This window comes from Aptenodytes forsteri, unplaced genomic scaffold (genome assembly GCF_000699145.1).
Source record: "Aptenodytes forsteri isolate BGI_AS27 unplaced genomic scaffold, ASM69914v1 Scaffold53, whole genome shotgun sequence".
In the NCBI taxonomy this organism is placed as follows: Eukaryota; Metazoa; Chordata; class Aves; order Sphenisciformes; family Spheniscidae; genus Aptenodytes; species Aptenodytes forsteri.
Window position 1 is genome coordinate 6,803,925 of NW_008795909.1, and position 20,399 is coordinate 6,824,323.

At 41.6% G+C, this 20,399-nt stretch overlaps 1 protein-coding gene across 1 annotated transcript in view; it reads right to left on the reverse strand.

Annotated features, from left to right (window-relative positions):
* Positions 1 to 20,399, reverse strand: part of PTPRG (protein tyrosine phosphatase, receptor type G) — a gene marked incomplete at its 5' end in the record, with an annotated part of 334,807 nt that overhangs the window by 189,346 nt on the left and 125,062 nt on the right. Inside the window, 2 exons of the mRNA XM_019473421.1 lie at positions 3,880 to 4,028; positions 9,037 to 9,216. Of these exons, the coding sequence (XP_019328966.1) occupies positions 3,880 to 4,028; positions 9,037 to 9,216 (329 nt within the window). The remainder of the gene's footprint in view (positions 1 to 3,879; positions 4,029 to 9,036; positions 9,217 to 20,399) is intronic.

Here is a 20,399-nt window from a genome sequence, read left to right on the forward strand (position 1 = left end):
ATTTCTGCTCTTCACAGAAATAATCAGCATTTTGCATAAAAATTAGTAAGAAGCAGCTCAAAAAAAATGACAGTTATGCTGGGACGGTGGTACCAAACTCCTCCAGCACAGCACAGACAAGCACTGCCACGTCAGCTGTTCGCTTGCCTATGAAATGTCAAGCGCCGGGTTTCCCTCCTAGCAGGCAGCCCACGTGGCGTGCCCTGCCTGCCGCAAGCTCTGCGCAGGCAGGGCTGGTCACCGGTGTGGTGACACTGGAGATTAAAGCACTGCAATTACTCCTCTTGGCTCTAATGAGGGGAACCTGGGTTCTCTCCTGGCCTGAGGGAAGCTCATCTTCTTTATTTTAATTTTGTCACTTCATCATTTAAATGGTTTCTAGCGTTTGCATGTTCATTTATACTGCTTCGACTTCAGAAAGAAAAAGAAAAACCTGAGTAATTATAGTGGAGAAGAACAATAACAAAATACAAAGGAGTCAGCAATTCATTAAAATTTAGAGAATGCAGTGTTAAAAACTTTTCTTAACTTGAAGAAAAAAGGAGAGACTTTTTCTAAACTGGCACAGAGCCCACGTCCTCATTAGGATTCACGCTCCACTCACACAGCAATACGCTAATGGTATTGCTTTAATCTTCAGCATCACAGCACTAGTTCCTGGCCTCACCCAGATGATGGTGCTAAAATGGCAAGAAGGAGGGAAACAGAAACTTCAGGCCAACGCTGACCAGGCCTGGTATCAAACTGGAACCTGGCTGCGGATGAAAGTTTGAAGTACGTGGACACCTCCGTTCATGAATGCTACGTCAGAGACGGCCAAGCTCATAACGGCTTCATAAGGCTCAAGCATCACCAAGGAAAATCTAATCAATAAATAAGCAATCAAGATCACATAATGAAAGAATACAATTACATATGCCATGGTTTGAAAAGGAATCACAATATGCTACATATGCATAAAAGTACTGCAAGATAATACGCCTTTGATCCAACATGCCTTTAAAGCAGGAAACAAAAGGATGTTCTCATATATCTTACCGACTAATTTAACGTATAAATCACAAAAAAATATGATCCAGATGGGCTTCAATGAAGGAAACCAATTAACGTAGACAGCCTTACCATCTGACACATTAGTTGTAATAATAAAAACCAAACAACATGGTCAAACAGTAATGCTCTGTATTATATCTGACATTTCTAATTAGTTTCTGAATCCTCTTCAAGAAAAAAGACTACCAGCAAGCACTTTGTTTCCCAGAGGAAAAAACGTCTAAACTTCATGTGCACAGAGCATAGTCTACGGATGAAGCTGATCTATCCGCGTTCCCTTGGGATGTGCTTTGGAACTAATGGGTTTTGCATAGTCCACATCTGGTTGCACAATTAGACTCAGAAAATGTTTCCTTTCAGCTGCATCGCCACTGTAACTGCTGCAGACCTGGAATGCCAATACCTGCACGCTCCTTAAAAGCTTTACCTACATCCACGAGCTCAGAATAATCAGTGATTTGGGCTTTGCTTTCTGTAGGATAGGATTTTGTTTTTTCCTTTCTACAGCCTTCCTAGAAATGCCACTTCTCAAATGAAGTACAGTATTTCTGGCACAGATCTCCCAGCATCAAGCAATTAGGGTTGCATCAGACAGTTGCAAGCTGAACTACAATTAGCATTACAAATTAAAAGCTCCACCATGCATACATGTACAGTTACTGTTTGAGAGGTCTAACCCCAACTATGAGGACTGTTTTTGCATGTATCGGCAAGAAGGACTCAGTTTCATCACCTTAGACCTACTGGACCCTTCAAAATCCACCCATGAAAACCCTTTTCAGCACATGATTGAAATTTGGAATTCTTGGGTAGGAGGTAGACAGCATCACAACGGGGAAAGGCTTGGTTTGGAAACTGCTCTTCCTTTACAAAATAGTAAAGGAAAGGCTGTGGGAATTCTGCTAATGCCATCATACCCAGGAAGGCCAGAGAACAGAGGTTCATGTCATTGCAACAAATACAAATCACTTGGAAAATTACATTTTCATTATTAGGATTAACACTAAACCTATCTGATACAGCAATTTATTTTGCACAGCATTCATAAACAAGTGACCTAAATTCTGAAAGGCAGTCTCTTTTTTTTTTCCTTCATTTTTAAAGTAGAAAAAATTAGTATTCTAACCAATTGAAAAGAAAATTAAGAATATTTAAACCAAAGGAAAATTATTTCTTAGGAATTTGCTTTTTTCCAAAGTAAAATAGCTTCCATTCATCAAGCCAGCATCAAATAGCCTTGGCATCATAAGAAAGGTTTGTGAAGTGGAAATACTATTTCTGACACAAACAAGAAGGCCCAGGCTCCTTTACCATCTCCACTCCCTGAAATTTCAGAAGAGGAGTTGACTGGCTCTGTAGACTTCCTGAGTGCTCCTTCTGCCACCCAGAAATAGGTTTACAAATATCAGTATTGCCAACTGAGACAGACAGGGCAGCGCGACAATGTTTGGACCTTTGCTCCCTGTGTTCAGGGGTGGACCCTTGTGAGAAATCACAGCTACATCAAGCTAGACGCTGTTGGAAAAGCTTGTTAAAAAGAAGATAAAAAAAATCTCTGCCTCACAGAACATCCAACATACAGGTTCAGAATTGGGAGACAAAAAATGGCTTCTAATTCTTATGTGATGGGGCAGTTGGAGCAGGGAGGTGAAAATCGGAGGTTTTGGTCATGCACCAGAGTCTATTACAACCTCTCTTCGTGCTTTGGAAGCCCCTTCCCACCTCCTGAAAAATGTGACTTGGCTAAAGCCACATGTGATGAATTATGGCAAGCTAGGGGCTGAATCAAGTTCTCGCAAGGCCCAGCTCACAAGACAACCATTTCTGCCCACACGTGAGCTTTCTGGGCAAGCGCAGCTCCCCGCACCCTGCTCACGTCCACATGCCATGGTCTGAAAGTGCTTATCTGCTTACCGACAGGCAAAGGTAATCCCAGATAACATCTGTTTTACCTCACCATGCAAAACCTTGAATATAGAGTGAAAAGTATCAACAAACTCTGTTGACACAGAAAACATTGCACGGATGACAGAGTGACCTAGGACTATCAGTCACAAGCCAAGACCCAACCGCACCAGGCTCCACAGCAGCCCATGGCGCCGGGACCCTCCCTGCCATCTAAAGGCACGTCCTTGCGGTCAGCTGCAGACAGTCGCCCAGCCCCGTGCTCTGAACACGGCCGCGTTCGCCAGGGTGCTGTGCCCGAGCCGATACCTTGCTCCCGCTGCGGCGCAGCGCTCTGCTATGATAGCTGGGCGGCTGGCAGTCCGGGGCTGGCTCGGGTCCAGCTGGCTCCTGCACAGGCAGAGCAAACGCACGGCTGTTTGCACAGATCTATGTGGACGTCCTGTTAGCACAAGGCAAGGGACCGCAGCTGAATACAGGTAGAGAGAGGGCCGTACATCTGCGAGGAAGCAATACCGATGAAAGACAGCGGTCTCAGCACGACGGCTCCCAAACCGCTGCTATTTGTTTGTCAGCATCATGGGAAAGAAGAGATTTGGAGGACAACGAGGTCACTTTGCGGATATTTGCAAGGAGATCCTCCCACACATGAAAAGCTTATGGGAGAATCGAGAAAAGTGGCTGTTTGCAACTTATCCCATGGGACATGAAAGCTGGCAACGCTAGCAAAGCAGAGCTCAGAGCTGACATTGCAAAAGCACATAAGAGATGATAGATAGAGTGCTGCGAGGGCCGGAAGGGCCTTGAAAGTGATATGTTCACTGAAGGAAACATTGCCCTATTTCACAGTCGTCTCAAACTACAGCAATACATTCTGATTTTATTTTTTTCAAGAACATAAGCGCATGTCTTTCCACTCACCTCAACAGGGAACCTCTTGCCATTGATGCTGTGCTCAGAGCCAGCCGATCCGTTGCTTTGACCCCAGTGAAACTCCACTTTCTCTGCCTTGAATCTGCCCGGCAACCCGGCACCACTGACAAAATAATCGTCCTTCAGCAGGATAGCAACTGCACACACAGAACAGGGAGAAAGACGTTCTTAGCACAGTTCTTCTGAAGCATTTACAGTTTTTGCTCATTATATTAGAATACTTCTAATGCAAGTACAATGTTGGGTCATCATTTTCCTCTTTACAGGGATTGGTTTAAAAAAAAAAGTCTACAAGTAATGCTGGCTAATTATGGAAATGATTATGAAGTTACATAGACTACAGAAAATCCCAAAGTCCAAATTTCTCAAGGACTTTTTGCCCTCCTTATTCGACTTTGATTAAAATTTAAATGGCAAACTCGATCAAAACTTGTTTAATGTGGTTCCAGAGAGTAATGGCTGACCACGTTCCTTGGCCTTACAAACCACTGAAGGTCTGTAGATCACAAGTTAGGAAAAGAATGGCTCCTCTGTTTGTTGGATTTCCTCTATTTTGTTGGGGGGACCCCTGTGCCCTGTCCCACCTCTGCTGCTGGACATGGCGGGTACTTTCCTTAGCCTCCCTGCTCCTCCTTTCTGTAAAATGGGGAGAATGACAATAACATTTTTGAGACCCACTCATGAGACGTCCTCCATAAGAACTGGGTTTTATTACAGTAACTCTGACATTATTATTATGTGATTCAATAAGCGTCAAAAGGATCTTCCTTGTATTTTCTTTTCATTTCCAAAAGCCTTTGTATTTTATGTAACAATTAAAGCTGTAGGTCCAAATAGAGGGCAAAATCGTATGGTGGAAGCTGGTACATGTTACAGGGGAGGTCTATGGTCCAACCAAGAACTGAATCCAGCTTTCAAAAAATTCCTGTCTGCTGCTCTCACTACAAGATCACCTGCCTTTCTAGCATCTCCCATTTTTAATATGCACGATTCCTAAAAATTACTCCCTACAAAATCCTTTCTTCTCATCCCTTACAAAACTGTTGCTTAAAAACAGAACTAAAATTAGAATTTTGTTCTTGTAAAAGCCATTGCAGACCACCGCTTGCTGTGCCCAGAATCCTGTGATTAAAGTTTTTGGGTTGGTTTTTGGATTTTTTTTTTTTTTTTAAACGGGAATAGCATAACCCACAAAGATTTCTCTGTGTTCTCAAGCCAACTGTGTCATCACAACGGGAACATTAATATAAATCCAATTTTATTATGTAAGAGGGAGGCTTTTATTCACTGCTGAAAAAACAAAAAAGCTAGTTGTGAAATAAAAGTCATTCCTCTGTTGGTGAATCAGTGGCAGGCTTCACTGCAGGCTGGGCTTTCTGCCGCACCAGGGCTGCCCTCTCGTGAGTACAGACAGTTGGCTACAGCAGCCTCATCTCAGGTACAATCGTACAATTTAGACACATCGTGACTTTAAATCGTTTATGTTAAAACCATCTAAATGTCAAATTGCATGAGATGTTCAGATGTTTCCAAATTGTGCCAGTGACATCACGGGGCTATTTTCTTCCATGATTTCTGGTTCTTTTGGCACTCCCTTTGCAACAAAGTGTTTGTGTAGGAAGACGGGTGGTGCAGGACCGGCTGTAGGATACTACCTGGGTCAGCCAGGGTACTACGGGTGGTCACTGTCTTCTTACACCAAATCTGTGAAACGTAAGTGACGGAAAGCACCACTGCTCTCTTCCTCCCTTAAAAAATTCTCAATGAGCTCAGCAGTATTTTAAATAGTGAAAGTCTCACTCAATTGGTTATAAATTCCAAAGATAAAATTGTAGGAGATGAGGAATACAGGAAAGCAGATTCGTGTGCATCTGTTAAAAACCTCTGTGGGGATTCAGTTGCATCTAATAAATATTTGATAGTTCCTAAATCATTTATGGCTCTGTCAGGGGTCATTTTACTTGTTTTAGATGAATAATTAAAAGGATAATTAGGAGGATGTACAATCTGAAATGTTCATCTAATTGTTCATTTTACAGTATTTCTTACACTGCTGAGCTGTACAACACATGTTCCCATCACCTTCCTATCTTAGCAGCATCCCCTTATTGCCAGGGATTTGGAGGCTTCCCTCCCTTCCACGTGATCTCTAGTATTCAGGACCGGAATAAACAAACATCACCTTACTGGGCTTCAGGAACCACCTCTTTTATCCAATGATTTCTGTAGAGCGCACAGCAACGAATCAACCCCCAAAGCCCACTAATTTAAAATACTATATAATTGGATTACAAAACCAAAAGGAGGTGGTGCGCAGCCACCAGGATCACAATTGTGTGATGCCATTTGCAGGATCAGGGATGGAGCTGTATGCCCATCACCCTCGTGAGGGCAAAAATAAACCTGGATACAAAGCAGCTCTTCCCCTGCCTTAGCAGAGTGGCTCTGATGGTCAGGACCAGCCAGAGCAATGCACATCACGTAGGAGAAGTACTCAACAAAAACACATCTCTGGGCAGAAATTTTAGTAGGTTTCTCTAAGCGGAAGGAGTTTTCAGAAGTTCTCAGTGACCTAAAAAGGGGCAAAGTAGCAATGTCTGTGTAATGCTGGCAAGGGTACTGCTCCCATGGGGCAGGTCGGGCTCAAAGAAGCCTTGTCAGCCTCAGGCCCGGCTGACACCAGCTAACAATTATAAGGTGGCACAAACGAGAACAACTAATGCAAATACAACTATGAAATGTGCTTATACTCTCCAAGCGCTTTTTACCACTTGGGAACCAGCTACTATGGTGATGAAATCGAACCCATATTAGCGCCTTTGCCAGTGGAACCACGCACAAAAGCATTTCTAGTCGAGACAGGGACTTAATGAACCCATTGCCATTTTCTGAATGAAATGCTGTTTTCTGTACATTGTCTACCTGATGGGGTGGAGGGGGAGGGAGAGGAAACAAGAAAGAGCACAAATCTAAAGAGCAATAACCTCTTTACCTTTCAACATTTCAGAGCATAAAAATAACTAATTGTTCTATCCTAAAAAAAAAAAATTACTAGGTCCAATAGCAGTAACAATAACCCAAGTAACACATTTCCTGCCAGTTAATGAGCATCAAGGTTAAGGGCCTTTGGCTTTTCCTCGGACCCCTGTCTCTTTTAACCAGTCATTAATTGCTGAGAAATGCCCTCTACATCCGTCACCATTGCTTAAACAGATATTTAGTTTACTGTCTCTGTCAGTCTGCAATATGAAGGTCTCATGTGGCCATCTGCTCCAAGACTCTGCTGCCAAAATGCATCGCAATTTATGGCACAACCTGCCTCTATGTTCTACCCACAAGCCAAAACATCCTACCAGGTTTGCTGCTCTACCACTTACCACCTTAAAAATTAATCCCAGGCAAGTTTCTTCAAAAGGTCAGAAAACCAAGAAAAGGAATGAGACTTGATAAAATAAGGGAGGAGTTAAGAGCTCAGCAGAAGAAATCACGGATGACAGCAAGGCAAAAAGAGTCTTCATGTTACCAGTAAAAGGACGTAAGTTACCAAGAAAAGTGACAGTTACTGTTGCTCTGCGAAGCAATAACTTGTCATCAAAAATCCATACCCCAATGGGTGAGGAAATCAAATATAGCAGCAGTGCTAAAATCACTCAGAAGAGAAGACTGAAGATACAGCTTTCATTGCCAACTGCGTGGAGACTGGAAAATTTGCTGGCACGTTTTGGTTCAACATGGTTTCCTATTATATGTGCGGCAATATGTTCCTATTACACATACAGTATAGCATTAGCATCTTTCTTAGAAGAACAGCACCATCACTTTTTCTAAATTACATTTATTGCTGGTTACCACAAACACCCCTCTGTGACCAAAGGGGCAGGGTGCATAACATGAATAGATTAATTAAGCACCAAATTTCCATAGCATTCAACCTTGCCTGAACCTCATGTTGCTACAAAGGGCAACAAAGTCAGGATTTCAAAGCAGAGAGGAGCATTTCTTAGTGAAGCTGGAGAAAACCCTCAGTAATGCATCAAAAACCCAAGCTATGCTTGGTGGTCGCTGATGTTATCTGGATTTGCTTTGCGGTGAAAGAAAACAGGATCACAGCCTGTCACTCCATCTCATCCGAGGGACAATAACTTTCAACTCCCGCTAAGATCCTGAATTGCTGGAACTAGATCTGAAGCGCTTGCTGGACTCCAGGTTGCGGCTCAGATCCAAAGTCCCCTGGAAGCAATGGGTGTATCTGAGGTCACGCTGCGTGCACAGCTGTGTTGCAAACTCCCGGAGCGGGTACATGCCCTGGGTTTTGCTAGTAGACCTCTGAACTAGGGACATGTTACATAAAGCATTATAGAGATGCATGTCGAATGTTAATAAAGATAAAAATATACTTCCAATAAATAAAATTGAATTAATTAGTGGTTTAATCCAATTCCCTAAAAATATTTGACCTTGTCAAATGAAGAGGGTGGCCTTATAATTTCTGCTTTTTACATTTTTAGAATTAAAGAGTAATCAAATGCATGCGGCTTTGCATATAAATCAACCTTGACCTTTTGGTGAACTGTTTTGGTAAAAATAAGCAGTACTCTGACTGTTCGTTTTGCTAAAGCCAGAACAGACAGAGCAGAAGGGGATTCAGTTCAGTGAAGAACACAGTGCTATAATCATATCAGAAACACATTAATAAGCCCCTACTACTCTGAGCAGTTATTGCTCTTTCTTCTCTAAAACCTTCAAATTTCTAAGACTTCCCCTTTCCTACAAAAGTCTGAGCCTTGCATCTCAGCATTCTTTTGGATTAGATGTTACAGCCTCCCAAAGCTGATAATTCAAGGATACACCTTAAAACTCTTATACAGCCTTTTATTCTGAGCAACAACTGACTACCAAGAGAATCATTTTATACCGAGAACCTAAAAAAAAAAAATCCCTTAAAATCAATCTGCAGAACTAGCTTTGCACAGAACGCAGAGGCAGAGATAGGTGGCTGCTGCTGGAAAATTATTAATTAAAAAAAAAAAAAAAAGGGCAGCAAAATCCAAACAACAGAACAATGAAAAAGGAGGAGGGTGGAACATGGCCTGAATTTTTAATTGACTGCAGGCAGGCTACGGAGACAAACAGAAAAGAACATACCCGTTTTTCCTGTGTTTTTCATCCAAGTCTTGTTCGAAGATTCATTGTCGAAACCATCAAGCTGCAGTTCTTGATACTCATCTCCAACATGCGCCTGATGGTCTACAATGTCTATGGGAGACTGGTGAGACCCTCCGCACTTCTCACTGGAAGTAACCCAGTGCTCAGGACCATAGGTACCTGTTAAAAAATACCAACGCCAATTAACATTCCAGTGGCTCAATAGTTCTGGATAACTCTTAAGTAAGAGGATGAAGCACTTAAGCTCCCCAGGGAACTCCACAGTTAACCTCTTTCAAATGCGAGAAGTGTAAGACTTGTAAACTTAGGATAAGATTGAAATCCATTAGCTTTGAGCAGTACTCCAACTTTGCCTCTAGCAGTAACGAACAATGGCCTTTTTTTTATTATTTTTTTAATTCCTATTCTGTAAAACTATCTGCAATTCCCAAGTTTCCCCCGTGCGTATGTTATGAATTAGCATGGTGTTAGAGGAACTTTCCTAAAGCTTCAGCCTTAATATATTAGTATATCATTTACTTTTTCACATGAGACAAATAATGTACCAGCTATCCATTAACTCGTTTGTGTAATACTCTGCTTAGATAATATGATCTTTATTAATGATCTCATTTCTTTTGGAGGTTTTGAAGCCAGAAAAGATGAAAAGAAAGAATTAAGCTAAATGTATATTAGTAAATTTGAAGAAAACAACAAAGGGGGAAAAAAAAAAATTACTCTGGATGGAGAAGGTATAGGGGACAATGACCTGTCAGGAAAATACCAATTTCTTTCGCTGCTGCTCTTACATGAGTTTTCTGTTTTCCTTATTAGCACAGTCTGTTCTCACCTGATGTAAACTACTCTCTCAAAACAAGTCAAGTCAAATATTAGCAGTAAATGAGAAGCTACAAGGACTGATGGGCAGCGTCTTACACGTGCATCTGTACCTGGGCACGTCAGAGCCACCCATATTACATGACAGCTAGCCAAAAGCAGACACAGAGCCAAACGCTGTCACCTCTCCTCCCCTCTACTCTCTTTTTTTGATTTAAAAAAATTACAGGGAGGAGTTTAAGTTCTAGAAAGCAATAGGGGCTTCTGTAATTTGTGAGCCCATCACTAGCCACTGTGCAAGGTCAGTAAGAGAAGAGCATGCTACAGCTGCGAAGAGATAGGACACCAGCAGCCTCTGTCCGCAGCACGTCAGGGTCCTCATGGGCTCAGCATAACACTTTAAAGTATTTTTCAGCAGTTTAAGATATTGCTGTTATCACAGCTGTCCACCCAACTCACAAAGCGCAGGAGGAGGAGTGCATCCTGCCCCTGTTCCGGAGCTTTCACCAGCTCCAGATCACTTTTTGCTGTATTAATGAGTCCTCAACCCCCAAACTGTTTAACTAAATTTCGTGACAGGATTGCACCAGCACTGCTGCTGGGAGAAGGAAAGCAGCAGTGTCTTACGGTGTGGTGGTGGAGCTGCGAGAGGCAATATCGCAAACCACCACTAAACCTGTCAGCCAGAGGTGGTCTGCCACGGCCCTAACCCACCCTGCCCATTCTGCGAGGTTCTCCAGCACGAACAGTCAAAAAAGATAATACGTAAAAATAAAAGGTTTCAGGCAAAGACCTTGTCATCCCCACCAAATACCAGCTTTCGATGCAATATAACACCAGGGGCCCTCGAGAGCACACACAGGAGGATCTCCAGTGAATTTCAAATTTTTCTTATGACCTCCCTCTCCAACTCTTAAATTGTATTATCGGAGACTAAGATATTATCTTCCTATGAGTGCAAACAGTGGTTTAAGCTCCTGAAATAACAGCACAGAGATCTTCTAAAGCACTTTTTGCTCACAGTTCTTGAAGTGCTTTACAGCAGGGATCAGCACCATTATTCTCATGTAAAGACAGGGAAACTGGTGGCCTGAGAAGGGAAGCAATTTGCCCAAGCTCATCTACCAAAACCAAGTTACAACCCAGAGTTGAACTCTGCTCTCCTGAGAACCCTGATGTCATACCTGTATCGTACCTCCAAACTACATAGTCAGCACGTCTGTTCGATAGGCAGACAGCAGTAAATGATACACCAATATGCATTTATTGCCCTTGCATCTGAGAAGCGTATGTAAATTCAGTTAGTGCCATCCAAACCCAGCAGTTGTGAAGGCCAGTTCTTTGGCCCCTGGGTTTTAATCTGTCTAGTTGCAAAATGCATTCTTCCTATCTTCCCGGGGGCTAATTCAGGACACTTCATCAATAGCAAGATTGTGTGCTATAGTCATCGCCCACGAATGCTGTATGGTAACCAAAACAACAGCAAGAAAGTGTTTTACTTTCAACTACAATTAGGCAAAATCACAACATCCTTTAAAAATCATTTACATTATCTGCCCAGGTTAAAAATCAGTTTCGTTTATCTCATGGTTCAACTTGTATTGTCAGCAAAAGCCACTTTCAGTTAATTTCCCAATGTACCACAACCAAGGAGAACAGAATTATTAAAAACCCTACATGGGGAAAACCAAACATGTTCCACTCAAACACAGATATTTTTCCTGATTCAGGATGCTCTTAGTAATTGGTTTGCAGTGAATTAATTGGCAATTCAGATTTACTTTTCATATAACCTTGCATTTACTCCATGAAATTTGGGAATTTGCTTGAAAATGTTTTGTACTACACATAATCATCAAACCTGCCAGCTCTCCTTTTTTGGCTTTGTTATAAACATGGGGTAAGCTTTTCAAAAACACTCTGCTCACAGAGGCTATCGCAGTGGTTTCAGCTGTGCATTCAAAAGGAGCTGTGCACTCAAATTTTTCTTTTTTAAGTATTTTGGTGACCCTTCAGTCAATGGGGAGTTTTGTTTTTTTTTTTTTAGTAGGTGGATTTATTTTAACAGGGACTGTAGGGTTCCTTCCATGCATCTTGTCATAAAGACTTTTTTTTTTAAAAAAAAAGTATAGCCAGCTCTCAACCAATTTGCAGTGAAAACTGTCCTGTCAAAATGAATAAAATAAGCCATAAGGGTAAACAAACCAACCAACCAACCACCATGTTGAATTAAAACCTCAAGTGACTTAGGTACCTGGACTGACTCTTGCTGAAATGCAATTTTTCACAGACCTTTAAAGGCTTGTATAGCTTTGTATCATTTTAAAAAACATTAAGGCTGCTTTTTTTAAATTAAACTTGTTTGGATTAATTAACTAGCAATAGATATCTTATGTTGAATTAACCCTCAAGTGACTTAGGTACCTGGACTGACTCTTGCTGAAATGCAATTTTTCACAGACCTTTAAAGGCTTGTATAGCTTTGTATCATTTTAAAAAACATTAAGGCTGCTTTTTTTAAATTAAACTTGTTTGGATTAATTAACTAGCAATAGATATCTTTCTATAAATACAGTAGCTTCACTTGGTTCTAAATCTATAATTTACAAAAAAAAAGCCTAGCAGTATCTGCTCTCTTCATGTGACCATTAGTTTTTATGCATAAAATGTTTCTGTATTGGTGCTGAATTATTAAAGAAAAATCTAATGCAATGAAACTCTCTCAGCAATTCAAAACCCCAACTTAGTGCTGGTGCAGTGACTCCAAGTCCTGACATCCCAAATTACAGTCATAAGGCTAAACTCCGATTTAGAGGTTCAAGACCTGCTAGTTACAATCAGCACAGGATTTTATAAACGGCTAGGTTTTCCATTAATTTCTTTCAGAAGTTTTTGATATGCAAATTATTACATGCAATATGACCTACACCATTATGGCAGCAATTCTAGACAGAAATAGAGGCCATGACCCCAACATCTCCATTCCCAGCTGCGCAGGATTGGGGCCATCCCAGCTTTAACAATTAGTGTGAAAAGGCAAAGCAGAGCTAGGGGGGTGAGAAGCAAATTTGTATTTTTGAGTTTGAGACCAAAGTAAATAAATTATATCCCCTACCCAGAAAAAAAATAGCTCAACAACCTATAAAATGTAATCAAGAATAGTGCAGTGGGATTCATTTATTCACTGATAGCCATCAGAAGGTTTAAGCCTAACTGCCTGCTTTTTTCCATGGACATTTAAGTGCAGTTTTAATTGAAACCGATCTTCCACTACAGATTTCAAATTAATTCTTCTTCCAAGTGTCTTATGCTCCAGACATCCTTGCCTTGCAAAAAAACCCTATATCATTAAAGGAGGAAATAGAACACTTTTTCTAAGCTTGCAGGTATTGATTACCTATTCCTTCCATCAAAGCACAATTGCCATTCTGCACTGTATAAATTTCTTCAGCGTTAGACACTTTATAAAGTACTGAGAATTATATCATTAATCATTTGCAGTTGCACCTGTCTTGCTTTATTGAATTCTTTGTTTTTTAGAACTTTAAATAAATGCTTTTAAATAAAAACATGACACTAAATAAAGACTCTGTTTCACTTAAACCTAGTAAAAAAAATCCCTTCATTCTGTGTGTGATATTTACCCATCTGAAACAGGGTAACTGGCTATTTGTATTTCATTTTTCCAACAGTAAGCATTGTGGCTTTAATCAAATAAAATTTGGAATGAATTTGAATTGGCCTTTTAAGGGCTGACAAATAATTTGGTTTTCAAAACCCAAACACAAGTTAAGAGCCCTCACCTGTGTTAATAAATAATACACATTTCCATTGAGATGGTGAGATGACCTGCAAGCAGAGGCAAACATCAGGCAGCCCCATCCTGGAGCTGGAGTATTTGATGCAGCACAGAAACAGGCCAGACTGATAACATTTGGCATCCTCGGATATTGAAATCAGTGTCCCGCCTCCAGGAACTCATGCCATCGGGTCCAACAGCTAAGTGCACACGCTAGGGAAGGAGGGCTGTATTCACCCCCCAGGTCAACCAAATGCATGGCAGCAAGACAAGATGGCAACTGGAGAACGCCCGAGTGACGGGATGGGGCTAGGGGCTAAGGAAAGCAGTGCGGAAAGGGAATTTGGCCACAGTGATCCCCTGAGCATTGCAGAGAGGAGGCCACCCGCTCCCAGCTGTCGCAGGGTGTTTTCACACAGAGCTACATGGAGACTTGCTCTGTTCCCCGTCTCGGGATGGCGCACGGGACAGAGCACCTCTCCACCGCAGCCCCAGTAACTCCGGCCCCACCAAAACCCTGCCCCGCGTCCACTTGCAGCTCAGGGAGCTGCAGAGCCCATCGATCTCCCGGGGCTGGCAACCCCGCGAGCTCATTCTGGATTGCAGCCAGGTCTCTGGGGACTTGACCTTATCTCCGCTGAAATCAGGGGCAAAGGGCCGCTGGCTTCCAAGGCATGAAAGCAGAGCTGGGGTCAGGAACCTCAGCAACACCACCGCTTCTTACAGGCGATGTTTCAAACAACACGTAACGCCAGAGATGTTATCAGCCATCCTTGTCTGAAATTACTTGATGCTTCCTAGATGGATTCTGCATTCTTTTCTCATGCAAAATCCTTCTGTCAATGACTGCAGTATCTTTAATAGTTTTTTAATACACAGGCTGCTCTTTAAATAGAATCCAAGATTACTTTTTTCCTCCTTTTTACTGTACAACCAAAACAATGAGCAGTCTTCATTAATGAAAAACCATTAAAATAATGTATTCCGCCAAAATCTAATTAAAGCTTGTATAAAAACTTCCACTTTAAAAAAAAAAAAATCAAATATATTTATTTTTCTTCCACAATCTTTTCTTTAAAACATCTCTTATTAAAACCACTGGCATTTCCTTGATTTTGAATCGTTTTCCAGTTAATGGATCAGCTACTCTGATACAGACTGGCGTGTGACACACATGCCTTTACACAACATCCAGATATAGTTTAACAGACATTAGCAATTTTTGAGTAATGTGATTTTGATCATTCATTTACAAATTGGGAAAGAGGTAGAAATATCAACACTTTTTTTTTTTTTTAATTTTCACTTTTTTTTAACGTTTTCACAAAAATTTGATTTTAAATCCCAGGCCTGGCATGCAAAGAACTAGTTTAGGGGTTTTAATTTGAGGGTTTTTATTTGTTCTTATTGTTGATTTTTTTAACAAAATGAGCTCAGACAAATCTTTGTCTGTACTTGATACTTTTTAACTTCTCATTTTTGAATGAAAATGGTAGTAATGATTGCAAAGCAACCAAAACCCCTCACTTCGGCAATTAAAGCAAATTAGCTTGGTCACTTCATGGGGACATCCTACCCCATCATCTTAATATGGGAGATCATTCGTCCGTGACTATGTGCAAGGCAGATATTTACAGAGCCGTAAGAAAAAGGGCACTGCAGAAAGGCTTATATCCCTCACCCCTTTCTAGCCCTACTTTGTCCTCACCGCCCCACATGCAGATGGCTCTTGCTGCTTACTTGCACGGTCAGTTTTGTAACGCCAACAGAAGCTAACCTCACATGAAGATGTGATCTATACTAGAGGCAGCATGCCTGTAGTTCAATGTAAAGTAGCAAAGGCTCTTTTCTTGCTGGGTTGGAAGGATGTGGGACCAGCTCATCCAAAATAGGGCAAAAGACCTGCTAAACAGTAGCTTGGTATCTTCTTGGATGGCAGCGGTATTTGGTTGAGTATGTTAGTGATGCCAACCAAGCTGGTTGCCTCTAGCATCTACCACAGGCTGCCTTCCTGCTTAAAGCACAGGAAAGAAAATCAGAAAGGATTCAAGTGCTTAAAAGCCAGATCTCACTTGAAAGTCAATGGGGACAGTCTCTGACACACAATTTCCAAAAGCGTCTCGCTATTTCAGATATGTGACAGTATGATGCCATTCAGCGCAAGTGGGTATAAAGGGAAAATTCCAGGCTTCTCTTATGGCAAAATCCAACCAATTATTAAGGATGGATGGAATGAAATAGCATTTCCTTGTCACGCAAAAACCTCCCAACCTTTGCTTGCACAGCTCTGGATGGGTAGCTTAACTTAAAGGACCGCAGTAGGTAAGAACCTCTGCAAGTTTTACAGGCTCTGGATAAATAGGGATGCTTTACTTTGCGCGGACTGGCAGCTATGACTTGCCCAACCATCTCAGCATTTAGCTGAGCAACACTAAAGATGTAAATCTCTGCCTCTGAGTCCCTGTCATACTTGAACTGCTCCATCACGAGCCAAATCTCAAGAAACACTGAAAAGAAATGTCACCACCAGTAAACAAAACCAGTTCCTTTTTCCACACTGAGAAAGAGCAAGGAAGTGGTGCCCTTGCTCAGCTACAAAGCAATGAACTTTAATACCAGGCTGAATTTTCAAACAGGAAAAAAAAATAGTTTAAAACAATCAAAAACGAGTGAAATTCACTATGGAACTGAATGTATTTTAAGATCCTTCAAGAATCTCAGTCTGGGGCTTCTCTCGGTTACTTGGGACAAAAAGATTGAAACTGTTACTTGATGCCATAAACTAAGACTGCACCATCATTTCTTGCCATTTAAAAGCAACTCTACCAGTAAGTCCAGGAAGGGACCAAAGGAAGGTGCTTATGCCATGTGAGTTATGACAGGAGGTAAGGCACGTACTGCAGATCCAGATCAGCCAAAAAATCAGCCTCCCTTCACCCTCTCCTCTCACCTCCAGTTCCCTCCTACAAAGAAGAAATAAAGTGAAACCCGTAGGATGAAGCCTAAAGACTGCATAAAGCAGAAAAGAATGATTTGAATGACGTATCTCTTGCTGAGTGATTTATCATGAGGCTGCAGGGGTAAAGGTATAAAAATCCCTGAAAGCCTTGATAAAAATCAGTGGCATCTTTCAGGGGCCTTCCCATTGCAGAGAAAGCAATCAAATTGTTGAATCATTATATTAGGGGGAAAAGTTGCTGAAATATACTGTCTTGCTCTAAAATGATGGCATACCAAAATCAAAGAGATGGAGAAGGAGAGCCTGTAGTTAGAGTTCACAGTGCTGTTTTGAACAAAGATTTCAGGATTTCCTACCCTGAGGGAAAAGGGCTTTTCATTTTATTATTCTCTGTCATCACTCTGTTTAACATGAGACACTCACGCTTGCAGAAAATTCCAATTACTGCTTTAAAAATGAGATCGAATACCAAGAGCAAGATCCTGAAGAGCTTGCTGAGACCCAAACAGGTCTAAGCATCATCCAGTCTGCAAGCTCAGTACGGAAAAGTGTGTGTAAGACGTGTGAGAGCCGTAAACAGCCAAGGACAGTTTTTTGGAGAACTGAAAGAAGCTGAAAGAAATTTTCCCCAAGAACAATCTCTGATAAGGGATATCTTAACCGGCAGTTGTTGGAACAAACACAAATACAGGAAGACGGAACAAAAAGGGTTTGAATTTAGATAACCTTTGAGCAACTGCTAGCAGCAACTTCAGAAGCACCAACAGCTCCTTTCTGCACCGATGCCACCACACCGACAGAAATGCCCAGCCACGGGGCTGTAAAAGCAAAGCTAATCTTCAAAACTGATTTTGTCAGTGATACCGTCTCACTGCCAAAATGTGGCAGGTGCAAAGAGAGAAAGAAAGACTTTAAACCACGCTCCTAAATATAAACTATCCTATAATGTCTGCAGCTTTTAAACCTGAAGACAGTGAGGTGCATGTTCTCCTTAAATTTTCATATCCACAGATGCTACGATTATTGCTGGGTTCTTTAATTAAACCTTCTAATCTTCAAGTATCTTTGGCAAAATTTTTTATGTGTATGTTTTCAAAACCTTTGCATTCCCCAGTATGTATGTGAACGTCTGTATTACATAGTCACAAACACATTATTGGGTTTTTTTTTTATATATATCCCCCATACATATACATACTTTCTGCATCCTAGTTTTGTTCCTCAAAAAAGTATGAAGCTGCCATGAATCTTGTATGAAGCTCCCACTGTACCTATCAACCTGCCAGCGGCACAAACGTATGATAAATATCCAACATCAGGAAACACCAGGACCTTAAGACAAATGTTGCAGGAAGCTCACAGTAAAGTGGAGTAAGTGTAATTACTAAAACAAGCTTTTTCCATAAACATTTCGGGTTTTAGCATTTGTGAGCTGAATAATTTACCACCACAGAAAAGTGAAAATGGTACTAATTTTAGCTGTGCTGGCAAAATAGTTTGGGGGTTTTTGAGGGGTGTCTCACACAATAAACTCTTGATAGACACAAGTAACGAGCTCTTGAGTTTTGTGACTCTAATACTTCAAAAATATTTATATTGAGCACAGAGCACAACGATATCAATGAAATCATTATGCAAAACTCACTGAGTGGGAGGATAAATTGTGGTATAGAAGGTGCCGGCTGGTGGCAAGTGACTGAGACAATATACATCTCCATCCTCTGTTTTTTTATAATTTTCTGCATTTTTAATAAATGTATCTGACATCTCACACCATTCATTTCATAACTGAGGCCTTTTTAAAACTGCTTACCCTGAGCTGCATATAATAAATGAGGTGATAACTTACAATATAAGGAGAAAACAGGATATTATTTTATATGAAGACACTGTAAATTAACTGTCTTCTATTCCTATACTAGTTGAGTAAAGCTCCATGAAGGCTAGGGACAGACATAAAAATAGATTTTTTCCTAAATATAATTTTTAAAAGTATAAATCCTAATGGAAATTACTGAATGAAGATGTATTATGAATCAATGCAGTAGCTCAACAACAGCACTTTGCGTGCTGGGAGGAAGACATACATTTCAGTAATGGGTGCCTCGGACAGGTCACGGGTGCCTCAGACAGGTCATGTCCAGGACAACTTTCTCCGTGGAAGGGTCTCTCTCTCTCTCACTATCCTTTTTTCCTTTACAGGGTAATAGCTGTATAATGATGGACCTTGACAGCAGAAATACTTATATTGCTGTAGTGCCCAAATACTGCAGAAGGAAGAGGGGGGCCATTCTTCCATGTACAGAGCAACAAACAGCTCCTGCCTTGAAAAGCTTACAACCAAACAATGCAAGACAGAGCTGCAAGCAACCCAACACAAAGCACCTCAAATTTGAAAACATGCAGCCCTCCTGGGCTAACCTTCCCTATTTTGTAACAACTTTGCTTCATGCTCTCTTCTCCAAAGCCATCTCCCTGAGCTGCGTAACACACTAGCACAACAGAAAGGCGATCAACCTTCCCGTGGGACAGAAGAGAAAAGGAACGCCAATTCTTCCAAAGAGCAAAGATAAAAGAAGAAATCAGTCTGGTGTTTCATGGAATTAAACAGATGAAGAAGGAGCACAAGCACATACAATGCTGATGTAAACCATTGTTCCATCTGGGCTACTCCAAGGAGAAAGCACAGCGTGAATAAAGTGCTCAGAAAATAAAACAGAGAAAAAAAGAGGAAAAAACTGGGCAGGAAACTTTTCCACCCAAGAGCTGTTAGATGCAGATGGAGGCCGGGGGGGGCTTCAAAAAGACTTTGTTGAAAGAAGAGGAAGGAGGAGGATCTGAATTTGGCTTGGTGCTAATTACAGCATCCTTTGCCAACACCCAGAGCAGGCAGAAGCGAGGCGGCCGAGCAGACAGCTTGCCACTCTGTGCCTGTGACCTTACAGCCGGATTGTGGGTGACGGCCCCTGTAGGACCCAGCCCAAGCTGAAACTGGGCAGCAGCCTGGGAGCGGCTGCTGAGCTGAAACTGTGGTAGTGAGACCTCAGGCTGTAGGAGTGAGGCAAGAGCAAAACCTGCCAGAACAGGCATGGTGGGCTAAGGAACCCTTTAATGGTGGCATTTTGTCTTTAAACCAGAGATCTTGGCTTGTTTGAGGGCTTGACTGAGACCCTGCTGAAGCATCAAAGCTCCCGTGCTGCTGAATCTGCCCAGCGGCTCAGAGATGAACGCTGAATGACAGTGACAGTAATAAGCCATGACATTTAAGTCAGGAAATCTCAAATTCCCATCTTGCTTCTCTGTCTCCTTCCTACCACCAGGAGCTACACGCTCCATTTCACTCCCTTACTTTATAAAGGCAGAAGTTCACCTGTCTCATCAGAGCATCTGCAAGGATTGCTCAAAACTTGAGAAGAGCTGCAGAGATAAAAAGTGCAGTAACTGTACAAGACTCAACTGTCCCACTACGGACCTTGGTGCCAGGCTGCCTGCAAATGCATTTAGGAAAAACACAGTTCCAATTATTTCTCAAAGCACCACAGACTTGATTCCTACTACTTCTCACATGTACCCTTAATAGCCTTGATCTCACCAAAGAAACTGCTAACATAAATGATGCCTCACTGTAACTTAATTACCTCCAATTTAGGTGGGTACGGGAACAGAAAGTACCTTTTCTTGATTCCCATCTGTTCCTCGTAACTAACCAAAGGAGCCTTCCCCAGAGCTCTGTCTCTGAAAGCCAGCATGAAAAAAAAAAAAAAAAAG